At 54.1% G+C, this 18,190-nt stretch overlaps 1 protein-coding gene across 2 annotated transcripts in view; it reads left to right on the top strand.

The window, feature by feature from the left end:
* The window catches only part of ADCY5 (adenylate cyclase 5), a 146,166-nt gene that overhangs the window by 96,824 nt on the left and 31,152 nt on the right, over positions 1-18,190 (top strand). For both annotated transcript variants that reach the window (XM_042903838.1, XM_042903839.1), the window contains exons 4-8: positions 7,233-7,344; positions 8,955-9,082; positions 11,070-11,228; positions 12,097-12,238; positions 14,481-14,621. In XM_042903838.1, coding sequence (XP_042759772.1) covers positions 7,233-7,344; positions 8,955-9,082; positions 11,070-11,228; positions 12,097-12,238; positions 14,481-14,621 — 682 coding nt within the window. The remainder of the gene's footprint in view (positions 1-7,232; positions 7,345-8,954; positions 9,083-11,069; positions 11,229-12,096; positions 12,239-14,480; positions 14,622-18,190) is intronic.

Raw genomic sequence — 18,190 nt, 5'->3', positions numbered from 1 at the left:
AGAGGGAAACACACAATCTGAAGCAGGCTCCAGGCTCTGAGCTGTCAGCACAGAGCCTGACACGGTGCTTGAACCTACAGAACATGAGATCATGACCCGAGCCCAAGTCGGACACTTAACTGACTGAGCCACCAGGCACCCCAGATTTTCCATCCTTTTTAAGGCTAAATGATATTCCATTGCATGTAGGTGCCACATTTCGTTTTATCCATTCATTTGTTGATGGACACTTGGGTTGCTTCAACCTTTTGGCTGTTGTGAATGATGGTGCTATGGGTATGAAAATACCTTCTTGAGTCCCTGCTTTCAGTTCTTTTGGGTGTATATCTAGAAGTGAAATTGCTATATCATATGGCACGTAATCCCATTTTTAATTTTTTTTTTTTTGAGAGAGAGAGTGAGTATAAGTGGGGGAGGGTCAGAGGGAAAGGGGTAAGGAGAGGGGGGGAGAGAGAGAGAGAGAGAGAGAATGAGAGAATGAGAGAATATGAGAAAATGAATCTTAAGCAGGCTCTATGCCCAGCTTGGAGCCTGACAAGGGGCTCAATCTCACAGCTGTGAGATCATGACCTGAGCCCAAATGAAGAGCCGGACCCTTAACTCACAGAGCCACCCAGGTGTCCCCTATTTTTAATTTTTTAAATAAGTCCATACTGTTTTCCATAGTGGTTCACCCTCTGACCTTTCCACCAGCAGTGTATAAGGGCTCTAGTCTCTTCACTTCCTCGCATGGAATTGGGTCTCACAAGAGACCTAAGTTTGTCCTTGGACACAGAATGGGGATCAGTGGGCAAAGGAGCCAGTGGCCAGCAAGGACTTATTATTTTAGCTCTTTGGACTCAAAACTGGGGGCCCTGGGGTAGGTAGGAAGGGAGATAAGTTAGGCTGAAGAAGCACTAACCTGTTGAATGTGTCAGGCTATGTCTGTGAAATTCTGATTCTTGTAAGAAATCAGAGCAAGAAAGATATCAGAGAAGATATCATGAAGATGGAAGGGTTAAAATGAGATCCTAGAAAAATATGATTTGTTTTCAACCTCTTTTATTATATGAGGATGTATGTTCTTTGTAGACAAATTAGGAATCAACAATATAAGAAGACATTAGAAAGCACCACATTCTCATCACTGAGAGGTCACTGACTACTGCTCGGTCTTGGTGCAGTCCCCTCCCCATCATGGGCTTCTCTTTTGAGATACATTTCCCCAGTTCTTGCAAGGCTTTGTGAACACAAAGTCCGTTGTCTGGGTGGTGGCTGTAGGATTTGGTGGGCAGAAACAAGATCAAGGGCTCAGGGGATGGAATGGGGTCTTCAGGGGATCCTGAGGCTGTCAACATGGATTCCAGGGCATAGATCGACCCCAGACCCTCTGGAACCAATCCTGATAGTCAGGCCAGTCTTGGGGCCCTTCCAGGTTCTGAAGGAAGGCGTCCATTTCCGTGAGAGTGGAGAAGGCATGGCTGTCCCCGGGTGGATTGCCCTGCTGGTGGAGTCTGTGCAGATATCCGTTGTGTTCAGCATTCTCTGATTGGCCTTCCCCCTCTGCCTCTCCCAGCCTGTCCCTCAGATAGGGCATGGTCCACATACCCCGCTCTAATTGTTTTTGCACCACCCCTTGGAAAATGCCCAGTCACCTGGCATCCATTCTCAGCCAGACATTGATATGACCACACAACACTGACCGTGCTGGTCACCTAATGCTTGCGAGTGACCCATCACTCCTCTTCTATCTTACAAGGGGTGTGGATCTGAGAGGCTCCCCAGGTTGTATGGCTTGAAGCAAGTGGGAGGCATGCCGCAGTAAGTGGGACCCCTGGCCTGTGTCTGGGCCTTCTCAGGCTACGCTGCTGGGGCCCATACAGCACTTCTTGCCCTGCTTCCCTAAGACCTTTAGCCCCCGCTGGGCCCAACATCCTGGGATTTGGGCTGAGACCTGGCCATACCCCCTTCCTGCCCCTACCCGATGACCTTTCCTGGGCCCAATCCAACAGACGGTTTGCCTCTAGCATCTTTTGAGCCCCCTCTGCACGCAGGGCCGAGGACTGCAGATCAGAGCAGCAGGTCCTGGGCATGGCCTCCCGCCCAGACCACCACGAGAACTCGGCATCTAGGCGTCCCACGCGCTCCTCGGTGTGGCTTCTGTTCGGGAGCGGGGTCAGACTCCAACATCTTCATCAGGCCACAGCACCTGTTGGTGCAAGAGGGAGCAACGGTGAGGAAATGTGCTTACCCACAAATACGTGTGGAAAAGCTGAGCCGAGCTGCAACGGAACACTGAAGGACCTATTGTGGTAATTGGGCTGAAGTGCCTGCCTGCTCTTGCCTCTGGAGTAGGAGGTGGGCAACCACGAGTGATGGATGGCAGGCAATTAGGGAGGAGTGCATTGCCAGGGCCAGCCGACCCTGCTTCCGCGTGCCCACCGCCAGGGCCTGATCGCGTTGCCAAGATGAGCTCTCAAGTGGGAGCTGATCAATGAACGAACACCGGACTGCAGGTCTGGGCCTGGCGTGGCTGTACAATGACCCTGAGGATTACCAAGGAGCACATCAGGAAACCTCGGCCAGGAGAACAGTCTGCAGTTGGGTCAACCTCAAAAACGGAGGAGCTTCCAGAGTGACAGCCACTGAGTAGAAGCCTCCCCCAAGGCAGCAGAGGAGGGTGACTTTGCCTTTGACAGGAGGTGGGGGGAACGTGGAGGTGGCAGAATTTCCATAAATGTTCAGAGCTGGGACCTCAGAGACCCTGTCCAAACCTCTGCACAAGTGAGGAGCCTGCTCTGAGCCTCTCCTCTCCAGCAGGCTGGCTCACCACCCACTCGTCAGCCAGCCAGCAGCCTACCTTCTCTGACTCCTCGGTGTCTGTTGAAAGCCCCAGGCGGCGGCGGCAGCGGGGGTGGAGGGGGGGGGCACAGAGAGTAGATCCCAGCAGTCTGGAGGGAGGCTCTGGCTTTCTTAGCCACCTGCAGGCCCCTCACACGCTGGCGTGGTCGATGTTGTTTCCGAACCTCCTGGCATTAACCAGGAAGCTGCTCATGGCCTCTGCAGCCATTCTACCATTTATCCCGTGGATGTCGTTGGGGTGTCTGCTGATGCCAGGCCCTGGGCTCCACAGGCTCCTGTCTCAGGCAACCTGCTTGGGATCCCAAGAGGCCCCATGGGGTCGAAGGAAGAACTGTTGGAATTGCTGGCCTTGCCTCTTGCTTGCTTTCAAACTGTGCATATTCTCTTCCATTCAACAAACCTATATTAGGCACTGTTATGGGTTGAACTGTGTCTCCCTACAAAATATGTTGGAGTCCTAACCCCTGGTCCCTGTGAATGTGGCTTTATTTGGATATAGGGTCTTTGCAGATGAAATCAGATTAGGATGCTAGTGTAGGGTGGGCCCCTAATCCAATATAAGTGGTGTCCTTAAAAGAAGACGAAGACACAGATACACAGGGACAGTGCTGTGTGAGGACAGAGGCAGAGACTGGAGTGACAGAGCTCCTGAGTCCCGGAATACCGAGGGTGGGCAGCCACCACCAGCAAGTAGGAAGAGGCGAGGAAGGGTCCTACCCAGAGTTTCAGAGGGAGGACGGCCCAGGTGACAGCTGGATTGCTGACCTCTAGCCTCCAGAACTGTGAGAGAACACATTTCTGTTGTTTCAAGCCACGCAGCTTGTAGTACTTTGCTATGGCAGGAGACTAATAGAGGCAGCTGCTGCGGGCTGGGCATTGTGCAGGGTGGGGCGGGGGCGGGGGAGGATGGGGAATAAGGCAGAGGACGAGAGGGATGTGACCCATCCTCCGTCAGACGGTTATCCAGTTGTGAATTTTACTGAACATTTATTCCATGTGCCAGACGTTGTGCTGGTAGCTGAGATGTGGCAGTAAATGGACGAGGCCAAAATCCCTCCCTCAAGGACTTTGCATTCTAGCGAGGACAGAGAGAGACAGGAGCATAATAATAACAAAACCCCCGCAATAATATATTAAATAGTGAAATGTACAGTGGAGAAAAATACAGCAGGGAAGGGAGACAGACATGGGAGGGGTTATAGATTCACATAAGGTGATGAAGGTCTCCTTGGAGTGACATTTAAACTAGTGCAGTGGCTCTCAACCGTGGCTGTATGTTAGAATCACCGGGGAAGCTTAAAATAAAACAAAACGGAACAGAATCCATCAAGAGCAGAGCCCCACCTCAGGCTAATTAAGCCAGAATCTCTGGGGGTGGGGCTCAGGCACCACTCCTGTGAAAGTTCCTGGTGTTTCTAACAGACACCAAGTCTAAGGCCCACTGGTCCAGCAGGATGTGAGCAGCTGTGGAGGACAGTGCTCTAAGGCCCAGCAAGGTCCCCTATGGAGAAGGAGAACGATGGCAGGCCTGCCCACGGCCAGCCCTGCCAGAGTGTCCCTCCTGAGTAGCTAGGTAACCTCTGCAGGTGTGGGGGTCACAGCTACAGAGTGTGCCCCCTCTTGATGGATCCTGTACTCGCCCTCTGAACCCCTGGTCCACACTCCTGATTCTAGGGGCAGCCCATTCTCTCCCTCCACTCCTCTTTTTGGCCCGGTGCTGTGGGTTACCTGACCCTAGTAGTAGTCATCCTGCCTTGCTGGGTTCGGTTCGGGTTCAGGGACGTTTTTCTCTTCCTGCTGTGGGGGTCTCATCAGCCCCTGAGGCCAGGCGTCTGCTCTGCAGCTTTACTCTGCATGGAGCTGCCGCTGGGCCTGGTATCTCCTGGCTTTGCATTTGAAAAACTGACTTGAACTGAATGCATATGTTTCTTAACTCTGGAGCAACAGATCTTGATCCCAACCTCAATTGGCTTTGGTGTCTTGAGAGTTAAAGAATTTCCAGAGCAACTATGTGATGGTGCTTTCACATAGACTGAGAGAGCCGGTTCCCTTGTTCTTGAGTGGGGCAGTTGCCTAAGAGACTGAGAGCTGGAGAAGCAGCAGGTGGGTGGGGAGGGGGCTGCACCTAGTTAGGGCCTGAGATCAGCATCTGGAGCATAGCGGCCTCCCCTCACCTACTCCTCTTACCCTGCATGCAGACACCATGCACTCCCTCTGGGCAGGGTGCTGAGCCCATCTGCCCCGTCAGACCCCAGGCATCAAAGCCTGATGGAGACCCCAACTCCTTTGCATCTCCTGAGCCCCTGCCTGCATAGCTGTCCACTCAGGAGCAGCCTGTCTGCTGTCCTTAGTCCTGTGGCCTGATGGAGCAGTGTATCTCCTCTCCATTCCTCTTCTTTCTCCTCAGCTTTTCTTCTTTCCCCCCATTTGGCTCATCTCTGCTTCCACCTTACCTCGTGTGAGCTGGCAAGCAGCTGCTAACCGTGCCCCCTCTTGATGGAGTGCTGGACTTGCCTACCCGCAGTGCCCCTCTGCCCCTCTCTGCCCCATATACAATGCCAGACCACTGAATTATGCTTTTATTGGTTTAAGTTGGCTGTGGGGCCAACAGCCTGGCCAGGTTGCCATGAGCAAGTGACTCAATCTCTCTGTGTCTGTTTTCTCACCTGTAAAAGGAAGATACTAACCGCATAGGATGGTCGTGATGTTTAAGTGAGTTAATGCACACAAAGTGCTCAGAACAGTGTCCAGCTGTTTTAAAAGGTAGGTTTTATTATTATCCAGGTGTACAAAGGCAAATAGATCAGGAGGCAGCTGCCATTGAAAAGATCGTTTGTTATTCATCCCAAGAGAAGGGAGCACAGCACACACCATGGGGGCCATGTGCAGAAGCGCTGTGGAGGATCGGGAGGCAGGGTGAGAGGGCACTGTGGACGAGAGCGTTTATTGGGGTTTCTACGGAAAGGAATGGGTGAGGCAGGATAAGCAGGTTTGAGATGGGCTAGTTTGAATAATTTCATCAGGCTCTGGAGTAGAGGGACTATCTCGGGTCCGGTACTTGTCCCTGAGGTGATTAGGGCAGGGGAGTAGTGGCCCGGGTGTGAGAGCCTGGTTGGGGTGCCGGGCTCTGACCCCAGTGTGAGTTTTGACTTATCTCCAAGAAAGGCTAGCCTGGGAGAGACAGGCTCCCCGGGGTCAGTAAGGCCCCAGAGATCAAGCATCAGGATAGAAAGACAAGCTTAATTTACCAACACACATTTTCCAAATAAAATGACAAAATCTGTTTAGTTCTACGCTCTTCATTTGAAAAAGGAAGAGTCAGGTGCCTCAGAGCCTCACGGTGCGGTGGGGAGAACGCGGGCCTGGGTGAAGGAGCCCACCGCACTGCTGTCTGCAGCTTCTTCCTGGAGGCGCAGCCTCCTCATTTGTGAGAAGACACCAAGCCTTGGCTTTGGGGCTGCCTGGAGGACTTGGTGAGAAGACAGTTTGGAAACTCCCAGCCGTGAGCCGGGCCACTGGGAGCATCTCAGTACCTGAGAGTGATTACATTTTTGTGTCCATCCGGGGGGAAAGAAAACAACCTTCGGGGCTCTTACACATTCCAGCCCTGAGGACTCACCTCTGGCAGTGTGCTGTGGGAGAAAAGAAAGACGTTTTCAGTCTCCTGAACAAAAGCCAGAGAAACGGATAGAAGATCCACAATGCACACTGCGGGGAACGGCTGGTACATTTGACTACGTGCCTGGGGATGAGGCTGAAGTTGCTGGCAGGGATGAGTTGGAGGCTTCCAGAGAAGCTTGCTGGCTGTGTCTTCCTCTCTGTCACTCTCCCCTAGGCCGCTTTAGTCTGTCCCTTCTAGAGGACTCCCTTGGGATGGAGGGCTTGGGGTCTAAAACCCTATCTGTAGGGCGGAGAGGTGAGACCTTAATATGGCTGCCCTTTAGGCCTGAAACACTTTCCAAGCAGATGAATCAAAGGCCCCAGTTACCTTGAGGGGTTTGCTCAGGAGTTAAACAGGGCAGGCCTAAGAGGTGACAGAACTGGGGGAGGGGGGCAGGCCCCTGACTTTGGTAACTCAGGCAGATGCATACTCCCAGACTTCATATGCCTCTGTCCCATCTTTTCTCCTGGGTGGGAGTGAGGGCACAATTAGAGCACAGGAAGCAGGACTCTAGCATATCTCCCGGCCAGCATGGAGAGGCCAGCATCCTCAACTCTCTGGTGCCAGGGCTCTTGATCTGCTCCCCAGCAGCCATTTGCAGCCCCCCGCCTGCCCCCGCCTGCGCCTGGACTCTTTCTGGCCAACAGCTCTCCTAAGGCAGAGGGTGGCCCTGGCTGTGTCCCCCTGAACTCCCTCTCTCATGGGGGTCTTCTTCCACCTGTCTCCCCAGCATCCTGTTTGCTGACATCGAGGGCTTCACCAGCCTGGCGTCCCAGTGCACTGCCCAGGAGCTAGTCATGACCCTCAACGAGCTCTTCGCCCGCTTCGACAAGCTGGCTGCGGTGAGTCTCCTGCCTGCTGTCCTCAGCACCCAAGGGCTGTGCTGGAGCCAGAGGGTGGCTCCATCTGGGCTGCCTGAGGGAGAGTGCTGTGGCCAAGGACTCGCTGAACCCCAGGGACAGGCACTGTGCCAGCGTGTGCCCTGCTGGGCAGAGTCCACTGTTGAGAACTGGGGAGGGGTAGAGGGGTTGCACGGGCTGTGGCTGCGTATCCTCACACCTTACTTTTACACTGTCACTGGTCACGGGTGGGGGCAAGTGGGCGAGCCCTCCATCTGAGGAGGGGGGTGTGGCAAGGCCCGCAGGTAACACTGCCCAGGCCCCTGAGGAATTTCTGTTTGGTCGGCAAATTAGGTGCCATAGAGCCATTTTCTTGATGAGGTTGGCCAGTGATAAGAGAATGAGTCTGAGTCGCAACTGGCCTGCAGACAGCTACGTGCCACCCCCTAGAGGCATCCGGAAACAGGATGCTGCACTGTTTGGCAAATTGGAAGTAGCACCCCGGGGCCTGGAGCGGTAAACTGTGCGTTCGTTCGTTAGGTCCTTGTTGACACTGTCATCCTTTCCCAGCTTTCGTGTCTTTGAGTGATGCTCTGGACCTTTGTAGAGTCCTTGCACGTCAGGGGCTGCTTGCTGCGGTATCACCGACATGTGGACATGTTCCCTTTTGCCCTCTCAGGACACCAGACCAGATCATTGATGAGAGGCCAGTGCTGGTCAGAGGCAGCAGCAGGGCTGCCAAGGGCATTAGATGGCGGGTCTCACACCTCACTGGTTGTTTCTATCACTGAACGTGGGTGGGGCGAATGGGTGTATGCTGGGCCCTTGGGTTTTGGGGGGGCCTTAAATGAGAGTCCAGGCCGCACGGACTGGTGTGTCCTAGCATCCCGCTTCATGGAGTAATTTCTAGGGGCCAGATTTGGAGAATTGGTGACTAACGACATCCCATCCCAACCCTAGTCATGGGTCACCCTGACTGTCGGGTGACCCTGCCAGTTCCTCTGTTCAGGAGCAGCAGTGGGCGGGTGCTTCAGCTCTGTAGGTATCTTAGCGCTCATGTGCTTGCTGGTTTAGCATTCTTTTTGGTATAAGTCTCAGGCTGAGGATCAGATGAGCTTTGGTTAAGTCTCATTTCTGCTTCAGTCTTTTTGTAAAAGAAGGAGAATCAGCAAACTGTCCGTAGAACCTTAGGCCAAGAGTCAGAGCGTTCTCTGGGGCCTGGCAATAGAACCAGGGGCTGGCTCTCAACTTGGGACCTTCCTCACTCTGATGAGTCTGCCCTATTTGCTCCCTCATCAGACCAACTGCATTCTTCTTGGGTCTCAGCAGTGACCATAAAAGTGAGTTCCTGAACCTGGGGAGGCTGGAATGCCTCTGTGAGGGCTGCTCAGCCTGTCCTCCACTGCTTCCCCCCCCCCCCCCCCCCGCCCCCGCCAGTCCTGATAAGCCTATCCTGGGGCCGGGGCCATGCATCTGCCGGCACTGGGTCTGTGCTCACTGCCCTAAAAGGCAAGTTATTCCAGGCATGGGGTGAATCTGTTTGCTTCCCATTTCTTTCCCTCCCACTTCTCTTTCCTACTATTTTTAATTTTTAAAATTAATTTGCTTTCCAGGAGAATCACTGTTTACGTATTAAGATCCTGGGGGATTGTTATTACTGTGTCTCTGGGCTGCCTGAAGCGAGGGCTGACCACGCTCACTGCTGCGTGGAGATGGGCATGGACATGATTGAGGCCATCTCGTAAGTGCCAGTCTGCGGGGGGACTATCCATCTGTGGGGGTGCTGTCCCACAGCCTGAGTAACTGACCAGCTGGCCTCCAGGTGGAACTAATGGAGGCAGGGAAACTGGGGCAAAGCTGTCTCCCAAGGCCCCGTGGCCATGCTGGAGGGCTGATTTGCACCTCTAGACTTTGAGCCTTCTCCTGGGCAACTTCTATCCACAGCAGCCTAGGAAGCTTTTCCCAGGGGAACATGTCCTCTAGGAGGGGAGGGGTTTGCAGACTCCAGGGTAGCGGGAGATATGGTCTCACCTCTGCAAGAGAGGAGGACCAGGTGGCCGTCGTGCTGGTCCTATGCATTGCACCCTAGTCTCTTAGGTCCCATGACTACCCAGCCAGGGGCAGAGCCCATTGGTCCCATTTCTTTCCAGATGAGTAAGGTTGGACTCACAGGGATTAAACAGCTCCCCAGCGTAACACAACAGGGCAAGTGGATGCAAACAGGGGTCCCGTCCTTCCTGGGAGCAATAGCAAAAAACATCTTTGGCCAATTCTTGGTCACTGCTGGCCAGAGAAGGGGGTCCAGTCATGAAAAGGTATGGGTAATCCAAGCTTAGGCTCAGGAATTTCGAGGTTCAGAAGTAGCCAGGGAGGGGCAAAGGAAAAGCCACAGTGGGCAAGGTCAGAAGTCAGGGTAGCTGTCCAGGAAGGTGGCGGGGTCCATTCGGTTTGGTGGAGTTCCTTTCTGCAGTGTTTACTGACTGCCCCTGCGTGCTTGGGCTAGCCAGTGCTTCCCTCCCTTGCCTGGAAGCACGGAGTCTGTTGAGGGAGAGGCTGGGACTCCTGCCGCTGTGATACCAGGCATGCCGAGCAGACGCCACCAGGTGGGAGAGGCAAATCGAGATGGGAGGGTCCAGGAAGGGTCAGTTGTTTCCATTGGGAAGACCAAGAGAGGCTTCATGTAGGAAGTGGCCCCAGAGTTAAGACAGAAAGGTGGAATGAGATGTTATCAACCTAAGCAAGGGGCCAGAGGCACTGTGGATGGAAGGCGCAGCCACAGCCGAGGTATCCCAGGACAAGAGCAATGATGAATGACATCAGTCTTTCCTGTGTCAGGCGTCAGCCTCTTGCCGGTGAGGTGGTGAGGAGGGCAAGTGTACACATGGTGGTCCTGCCCTCTAGGCCAGGTCAAACTGCTGGTCCCACAGCTGGCTGAGTAGATCTATCCCAGGGTATCAAGAGTATCCAGGTCCCTAAAGAGTACACACTGTATAACCCCTCCCCCCCAAGCACCTGTAACCTCTTCTGCAGACCCTGCGCCTCAGACATATACCCAGAGCAATATAGCTTCCATCACACTCTCCATCCTGCAGAGGGCCCACCCATCTACTAGAGGCCCCCGCGCCCCGGGGTGTGGTGCATGTGCCACTGTGGTGGGGACTGGTGCTGTCTTCCAGCACATGGAACATCCCTGGTCCCCTGCACCTGCTCAGGCTCCCCTTCACTCCTGAGCAGGACATGTGTCCTCTCTTGAAATAGTTAACCACCTTTCTCCGTTATCCTGCTAACGTCCAAGAAGCAGCAGCAATGTGGACAGATCCGAGTATTCTATGAACGGGGTTTGAAGCGGCTATAACTTCCCTGTCTCCAACGGGCACTAATATGCGGAACACAGCTGAATTGACTTGAGGGTAGCAAAGAGAACCTTAGTTACCTTAGTGGGGAAGAAGCGAGTCCTGGGTTGTAGTGTGAGGCGCTGTGCCCCCTTGTGGCCATGCCGGGAAGCAACGCCTCACTTCTTACAGCACCTGAGCACCAGGGCCCAGCCGGTGCGGTGCCCGTTGGGTGGAACAGTCTCAGACTCTGAATTTGGGCTGGACCAGAGAGAAATGACTCTTTGACCCCTGCACCTTCTGTCACATCCCCGACCCCGTGCCTTCCAGCCCCGCCCCCACTCTGTGTGCCTGGCCCCCGACCCTCTCCCAGCCTTACCCCTGCTCCATCCCCAGGTTGGTCCGGGAGGTGACTGGGGTGAACGTGAACATGCGCGTGGGAATTCACAGCGGGCGAGTACACTGCGGTGTCCTTGGTCTCAGGAAGTGGCAGTTCGACGTCTGGTCTAATGACGTCACGCTGGCCAACCACATGGAAGCTGGAGGCAAGGCAGGGTGAGTGAGGGCCCAGACTTCGCTTCCCATCCAACCCCACTCAGGGTGACTGTCCCGAGGCATGGGGCAGGGGGTGGGCAGGATGGGGTTGGCAGAATTTTAGTGGAAGGTCCTCTCCTTAACAAATTACTTGCACCACACCATGGCAAGCTGTAGGGAGCAGCCTCTCAACCTTTGCCCGAGCTTTACCCAGAAGATATTTGCACAAAACAGGGCAACTTGTTGTGTGATGTGATAGATGGGGTAGAGTTCTGGAGGAGGGAGGAACTGTGGGTAATTTTCAGGGGTGGCCAGGATGGAAAGGATGTGAGCTGGCCAGGGTGACTGGGCAGGATTCGGACAGGTGAGGAAGGTGGGAGTGGAGAGAGGGCCAGGCTGAGAGACCACAGTGAGGACAGGCACAGGTATAGGAAACACGGTATTTCCAAGGAATGGAAGTAGAGCACATGACCGCTTAGGGACCAGTGGGAAAAACAGTGCCTGTGTTAAAAGAACATTCGTGCCAGGCTGGGGGATCTGGACTCAGTCGTGTACTCAGCCAGAGCCACTGCTGGCTCTTGAGCGGGTTTGTGAGATTTGTGAGACTGAGACTGTGTCCTCCTGACAGGCTAATGATGTATTCTGTGATGAGGATGACATAACATAGATGTGATGTGGTGTGGTCAGGTGGGAAGGGGTCTACCTTGAACAATGGAGAGATGCAGTGTGTTGAGACTGGGATCTAAGTTGGGCTTAGCATCTGAGCCAGGGTTCGGGCCCTGGGGTTTGAACTGTGGCCAAGTCGGTTGCAGTGTGGTTCTGTATGGGGACTGGAGTTCTGAAGTCATGTTTTCTGCCCTGCTCTCCCTGCATCCCTCCCCACCTGCAGGCGCATCCACATCACCAAGGCCACGCTCAACTACCTGAATGGTGACTATGAGGTGGAGCCAGGCTGTGGGGGCGAGCGCAACGCCTACCTCAAGGAGCACAGCATTGAGACCTTCCTCATCCTGCGCTGCACCCAGAAGCGGGTCGGGCCAAGGGCTGAGGGGCCGGGTGGACCGGGTGGGCCAGGTGGGCGGGGGAGGGCTCCAGGGGTTGCTCGGCCTTCTTCTTCTGGGGAGGAATGTTTTTTGGCAGCCGCTTCCTTGTCTTCTCACTCTTCCCTTGAGTCAAGTCGTGAATTCCTCACACGGTCGTGGTTCCTGCATCTCGGGAAGGACATGAGAGTTAGAAAGGCCTTGTGATGGCTGACAGCAAAGAGGGAATGTTTTCATTTTGCTTCTGTTGCAAAAATGCAACAGGCCTCAAATCAGTTAGCAACACGGCAGTAGGCCAGGGCATGGAAATAAAACAACTAGGAGGTCTGTCCGCCATCTACTGTATCTCCAGCCATTGGTTTCATCTCTGCCTTGCTCCTTGTCTGTTGCGTGAACTAGGTGGATTCGTTCCTTCCCTATCTCTTCGTCTCGATAGGTCTCTGTCCCTACAGACCTTTATTTCTCGAGAGGACCTCTGTTCTTTCCCTCTTTCTTTCACCTTATAGTCCCCTTCTTCCCCCTCGCTTTGTCCCATCCCACACTTGCCCAAATATAAAACTGAATTATTAGCAGACTTTGGCATTCTATTTTTAATAGTGTCATGTTCCATGTTCTTAATTTTTAAAGTGAATGAAGAGAACATTTTCTATTTCTCCCTAGATTAAAATGCCTTTTACTGATGAATCTTTCCATTGAACTGACTTGGTGGTCAGAACCTTTTGACAGAGAAATCTTCCCTCTTCCTTTCTTAAGAAGTTAGACTAGGGGTGCCTGGGTGGCTCAGTCGTTTAAGCGTCTGACTCTTGGTTTTGGCTCAGGTCATGATCTCATGGCTCTTGAGTTCAAGCCCCGTGTTGGGCTCTGTGCGGACAGCTCAGGGCCTGAAGCCTGCTTCAGATTCTGTGTCTCCCTCTCTCTCTGCCCCTTCTCTGCTCATGCTCTGTCTGTCTGTTTGTCTCTCTCTCTCTCTCAAAAATAAATAAACATTAAAAAAATTTTTTTAAAAGACATTAGACTAAAGATAAAATTAAGCTGGGAGAAAAGTTCAGAGAAAGTGTTGAGTGACAGCAGAGGTTGATTTTTAAAGGGATACAGGGCTCCTTGGGACAGGTGTCCACCCTGACAGGGACATCACACGGGCACCTCATCCGCCGCAGCAGTGCAGCCCCGGAGACAGGTCCTGGCTGTGGGGCCCCTTCCAGGGAGCTGTGCCAGGCCCCCCACAGACCATGAAGAGGGATGGGAGGATTTATACGTTCTGGGGAGAGCACCTGGTGGCTTATTTGTCACATTTTTGAACATTTGCTTGCTGTTTGACTATAGTTCAAGTGAACTGACCTCCTCCCAGGCCTTCCTCCCACCCCCTCCCCTCTGCTAGGTTGATGAGGTCTTCAGCCCCACCTTCCTGCCCCACCCAGGCTGAGGGCTGTTACCTTCTACCCTAGGTTCTATGGGGTGTGTTCTCCCAGCTTCTTGACAAGCGGTCCGGAAAGGATGAAATGGAGACAGAGAGTGACACCCCGCATCCAGAGCAATGTCAGCTGAAGCAGGCTGTGTCCCCTCCCCTCTGTGTCCCTGATCTTATGGGCTCCCTTCCCAGGCTCAGAGAGGGAGTTGAGGGGAAGGCTGCCTCAGGTCTCCCCAGGGCCTCTCCAGCCCTCTAACTGGAGCCCATTGGATGGATGGACAGACAGAGATGATGTTTAGCACGTGGGGAGCCAGCTGAGGCCCCGCTTGTGTATTTGTACAATGTCTATCGGCCTTTGCATCTCAAGCTCTAGTGACCCAAATCTCTCCGAGCTGCCTTCTGGGCAGCAGGGCCTGTCTTACTGCACCCTCTGGCAGAACATGGTTGTTTGGGATAAGTTGAGTGGATTGGAATCCTAGGTTTCTTCTCCCTCCTTCACCTTGAGCACCTCAGACCCAAGCTCTGCCCACCCCTGACGATTCTATGCCAATGACAGCTGGGAAAGCCTCTTTGCTTTCTCCTAAGACCAACCTCCCACCTAAGCCAGCTAGGGCTATGTTGGGGAATTTGGAGGGATTTAAGATGCTTTCTCCAGTGAGCTCTAGGATCCTGGCAGATGTCTAGGCTCCAGGATGTGCACAGAAGAGAGGGGCACCTGCCTCAGCCCCTACCTGGCCAGGCACCTGGGAGCCATGAGAAACTGCCCACTTGGGCTCACCTGGCAGTCTCTGCCCACAGACTGATGCATGTGTTTTGCTCTCCCAGAAAGAAGAAAAGGCCATGATCGCCAAGATGAATCGCCAGAGAACCAACTCCATTGGGCACAACCCGCCCCACTGGGGGGCTGAGCGTCCCTTCTACAACCACCTAGGGGGCAACCAGGTGTCCAAGGAGATGAAGCGGATGGTGAGTAGTGGGAGGAACAGCGGGTGGGCAGTACTCTCCAGGGCTAGGGCCTTCCTTGAGTGTGAGGATGGGGTCAGGTCCCTTGTGTTGCCTGATGGCACCTGGAGAGCCACAGAATCCACTTTGGACTAGGAGCCAGAGTGCCTAATTTCTGGCCCTGGGCTCTCTCCATGAGTCCCACAGGCTGGAAGCAGCCCTGAGTCCAGCCAGAGCCTCCAGTGGTCCGTTGGCACTGTCTGGTGGGCACCAGCTTATCAGGTGCCCTTCCTGGGCAGCTGAAACACATCCTTTGGCTCAGTTGCTCAGAGACCATCTCAGTATTTTTTGGTGAAGTGCTAGGTGATGGTCCCTCTGCCCTCTGTGCTGAGAAGTGCCCCTGCTCACTGCGGGGCACTCTGCGGGGTGAGCAGAGGCCATGGAAGGGGTGGGGGACACGGGACCCCAACTGCCTTGGAGGACAGACAGCCCCCCGCCCCCCCACTGTCCCTAAACACACACCAAGAACAGGCTAATTCAGGATGTGCTGCCTGGGTTCTGTCAGTGATGACAAAGAATTCAGAGGGTGAGAGGAAGAAGGAGAGGGGTAACAGAAGTCAGGGTCTGGCAGCAGTGTTTTCCTTTGTTTTTATCAAAGAGTTTGGCATCTATGTCCGAACAAACTCCTTGGCTCACAGGCAGCCTGGTTCCCATGGGGGTTGCCCACCGTGAGAGAGGGGTAGGTGAAGCAGCAGGGTGTGGGGAGCCGTGTGTGTGTGTGTGTGTGTGTGTGTGTGTGTGTGTGTGTGAGAGAGAGAGAGAGAGAGAGAGACAGCGCGCACACGCACGCGCCAGGGTAGAAGAATGAGGTGGGGCGTGCCAGCACTAGGATCCCCAATTTGGGGTCTGTAGGTTGGAGCAGGTTTTAGCTACAGCAGCAGGGACTAGAGATAAACTCCATGAAAATCCAGCTGAGTCAGCTGACTGAGCCAGGGACAGGCTGGGGCCCCAGCCACTCTGCTGCTTGCTAACTGGCAAATAACAGATGACAGAGGTTCAAGGAAAATGTGTAAGATCAAAAAATGAATTGAGTCAAGACCTCTATTTTAGTTTTTGACAGTCAAGAAGCAACTTGCAGGACATGAAGCTTATGAGGGAACAGAGTGGGAGGGACCCAGCCTTCCCCCAGGGCTTTGAACTTGGACTTCACAGGTCTGGCCAGTGCTGCCCAGGCCACTAGCCACATTCCCTCTCCCTGGGGGGTCCTCCTCAAGGCAAAGAGCAGTCGGTGGACCTCTTTGTTCTCACCCTAGCCCTTTAATAATCTGCTGTGGATTCTGAATCCACGTGACTGGGTCCAGAGGGGGTGAGCATAGTGTGGGGCCACTGAGAGCTGGGTGCAAAGAGGGAGGCTCTCATCCAGGTGGGAGGGAAGAGGAGCAGGAAGACAGGAGGGAGAGGACAGAGCTGAGCAGGAGACTAGGCGGGGAGAGGAGAGGAAGAAGAACCACAAGCAGGCAGGAAAGGTGCCTGGTGGGCTTTCTCTGTTTAAAATTGTTGGAAAGCTTTTTTCTTTGGAGATACTTGGTATAAGCAGAGTCTTCAGTTATTTCAGAGTCCCAAAGGAGACAGTTTGGAGCATAAGCACCGGTTTAGCAGATGCATTAATCATTGTTAGGACCAGGAGCCTTGGAACCATCAGCGGAAGGGCTGTAATTGGGGAAAGGGCCGTCTCGGGAGAGACTGGCTGCCAGGCTCCTCCGTGGCATCAGCTGCCTCGCCAACACAGAGGGATGGGAAGGTGTGTGGAAGAACAGGGTTGGGGACACCTCTGCAGCAGCCTTTGGGAGAAGAGACTCCCATCCCTCATCCTGGTCGGGCAGAGTCGCCAGAGGCCGTCGCCAAAGGACCAGTTCCAGCCCCCAGCCCGCCCAGTCCGAGTGTCTAGGCTGTTGAAGGGGTAGTTCTGCCAGCCGCCAGGCACACCACTGACTTCTGGTGTTAAACTTGCCTGAAACCTTTGGGAAAGATGCTCAAAAGGAGAGATGCTACCCTGACTTCCACCGATGGTGGGGGTCGGGGATTAGGTTAAGCGGTGTCTGAGAACACTAAGAAAGGTACTAACCTGTAGGCAGCACTCTTATTTCTTTAAATCTTGTTTCGGCTTTTACTCAGCTTTTAAAACGTAGTGACAAGCTGCTCTGGTGTGCGCTTAGGCACAAGTGTCGTGAAGTCCCTGAGGGTACTTACTAATAAGAAGGTTGACAGGAAGGGCATGCAGGGGCATCTGCTCATCTAACCAGGGAAGCTCTGCGTTCTGTGGGGGCAGCAGGCTGAGCCTGGGTGCTCAGAGGAGACGAGCAGCTTGCCAAGCGGGCGTGCAAACCTCTGTGTGGATGAGCTGAGGGGCCGTGGCCTCTGTTCCTGCTTTTAGGGCCAAGGGACCGGAATTGGGAACCACACAGGACCCCCTGAGCTGAGCTGCTCCCCAGAAGTGCTGTGGCAGAACCCATGTGAGGGTCCTCCTAGTCAGGCTGAGGACCGTTGTTCTAGAAGTAGTAAGCAGATCGTGAGACTTGAACCCTTCTATGGGACTGTTCTTAACAACCATTTGCCATGGTTCATTTGCCGACACCCTAACCCAGTGCTGAGCTCTCCACACTAACATGGCATCCACCGGACCCGGTCCCCAGCCAACCCCAGTAAATGACCAAAGGAGCGTAGGGGAAGGTCAGAAATAGGTTTGTTAAAAACGTGTCGGGTAGATTTCTGAGCTGCAGAGACCAGTATAAGCATAGTACAGCCTGGTTGTCCTCAGTCCCGGAGTAAAATCCTTGCTGGCCCCGTGGTGGAATTCAGTGCCAGTGCCTCACCGTATTCTGCGGAGAGCTGGCCTGTCCAGGCCCTGTGCTGCCCACTCAAGCTCGTGCTCTGAGGGATCGCGGGGGGCACCCAGCTTAGGCCCGCTCCCCAGGTGGAGCACCCACTTGACTAACACCAACTCCTCCAGCCTGGGGCTGGGATGGTGAAGTGAGCCGGGTCTTACAGCCTGGACAGAGGGCCCGATGGTTCTCAGAGGACAAGAAGGGTCTGGCATCCTCGGAAGAGCTCGGGGTCCACAGTTGGGCACTTGGATGTGCCACTAGAGGCTGCCGAGGCCCCTGGGGGCCCTCCACTGGGGGGGTAGAACAGAGAACATGGGGTGTGGTGTGGACCCCACATCTGTTTCAGCGCCTGGCAACTCTGGCTCATGAATGCTTTTTGCATTTTCAAACTGTCTGCAGTGTGCATAAAGAGAGGTGTGTTCATTTGGCCTTGGGTTCACGTGGCGCTTACTGACCTCCATGTTTGCCCAGCAGTGTGCCCCACGCTGGGCCCCAAAAGACCACAGGTCACACTCTGTCCTTGCCCTGGCAACTGGAGCCTTACCTGACACAGTCCTGGGGCTGCTTGCTACCTCCTCCACTACCTCCTGGATTCCACCCCTTTGCCACTTTAGGGAACCCACCCTTCATTCTGCCACAGCTGGTCACACCCTGAGACACATCTGTCCCTTTGTGGACTGCATAGATAAATAGGGATTTGAGTTTGGA

This window comes from Panthera leo, chromosome C2 (genome assembly GCF_018350215.1).
Source record: "Panthera leo isolate Ple1 chromosome C2, P.leo_Ple1_pat1.1, whole genome shotgun sequence".
Classification (NCBI taxonomy): domain Eukaryota; kingdom Metazoa; phylum Chordata; class Mammalia; order Carnivora; family Felidae; genus Panthera; species Panthera leo.
This window is presented reverse-complemented; position numbering and strand designations above follow the sequence as displayed.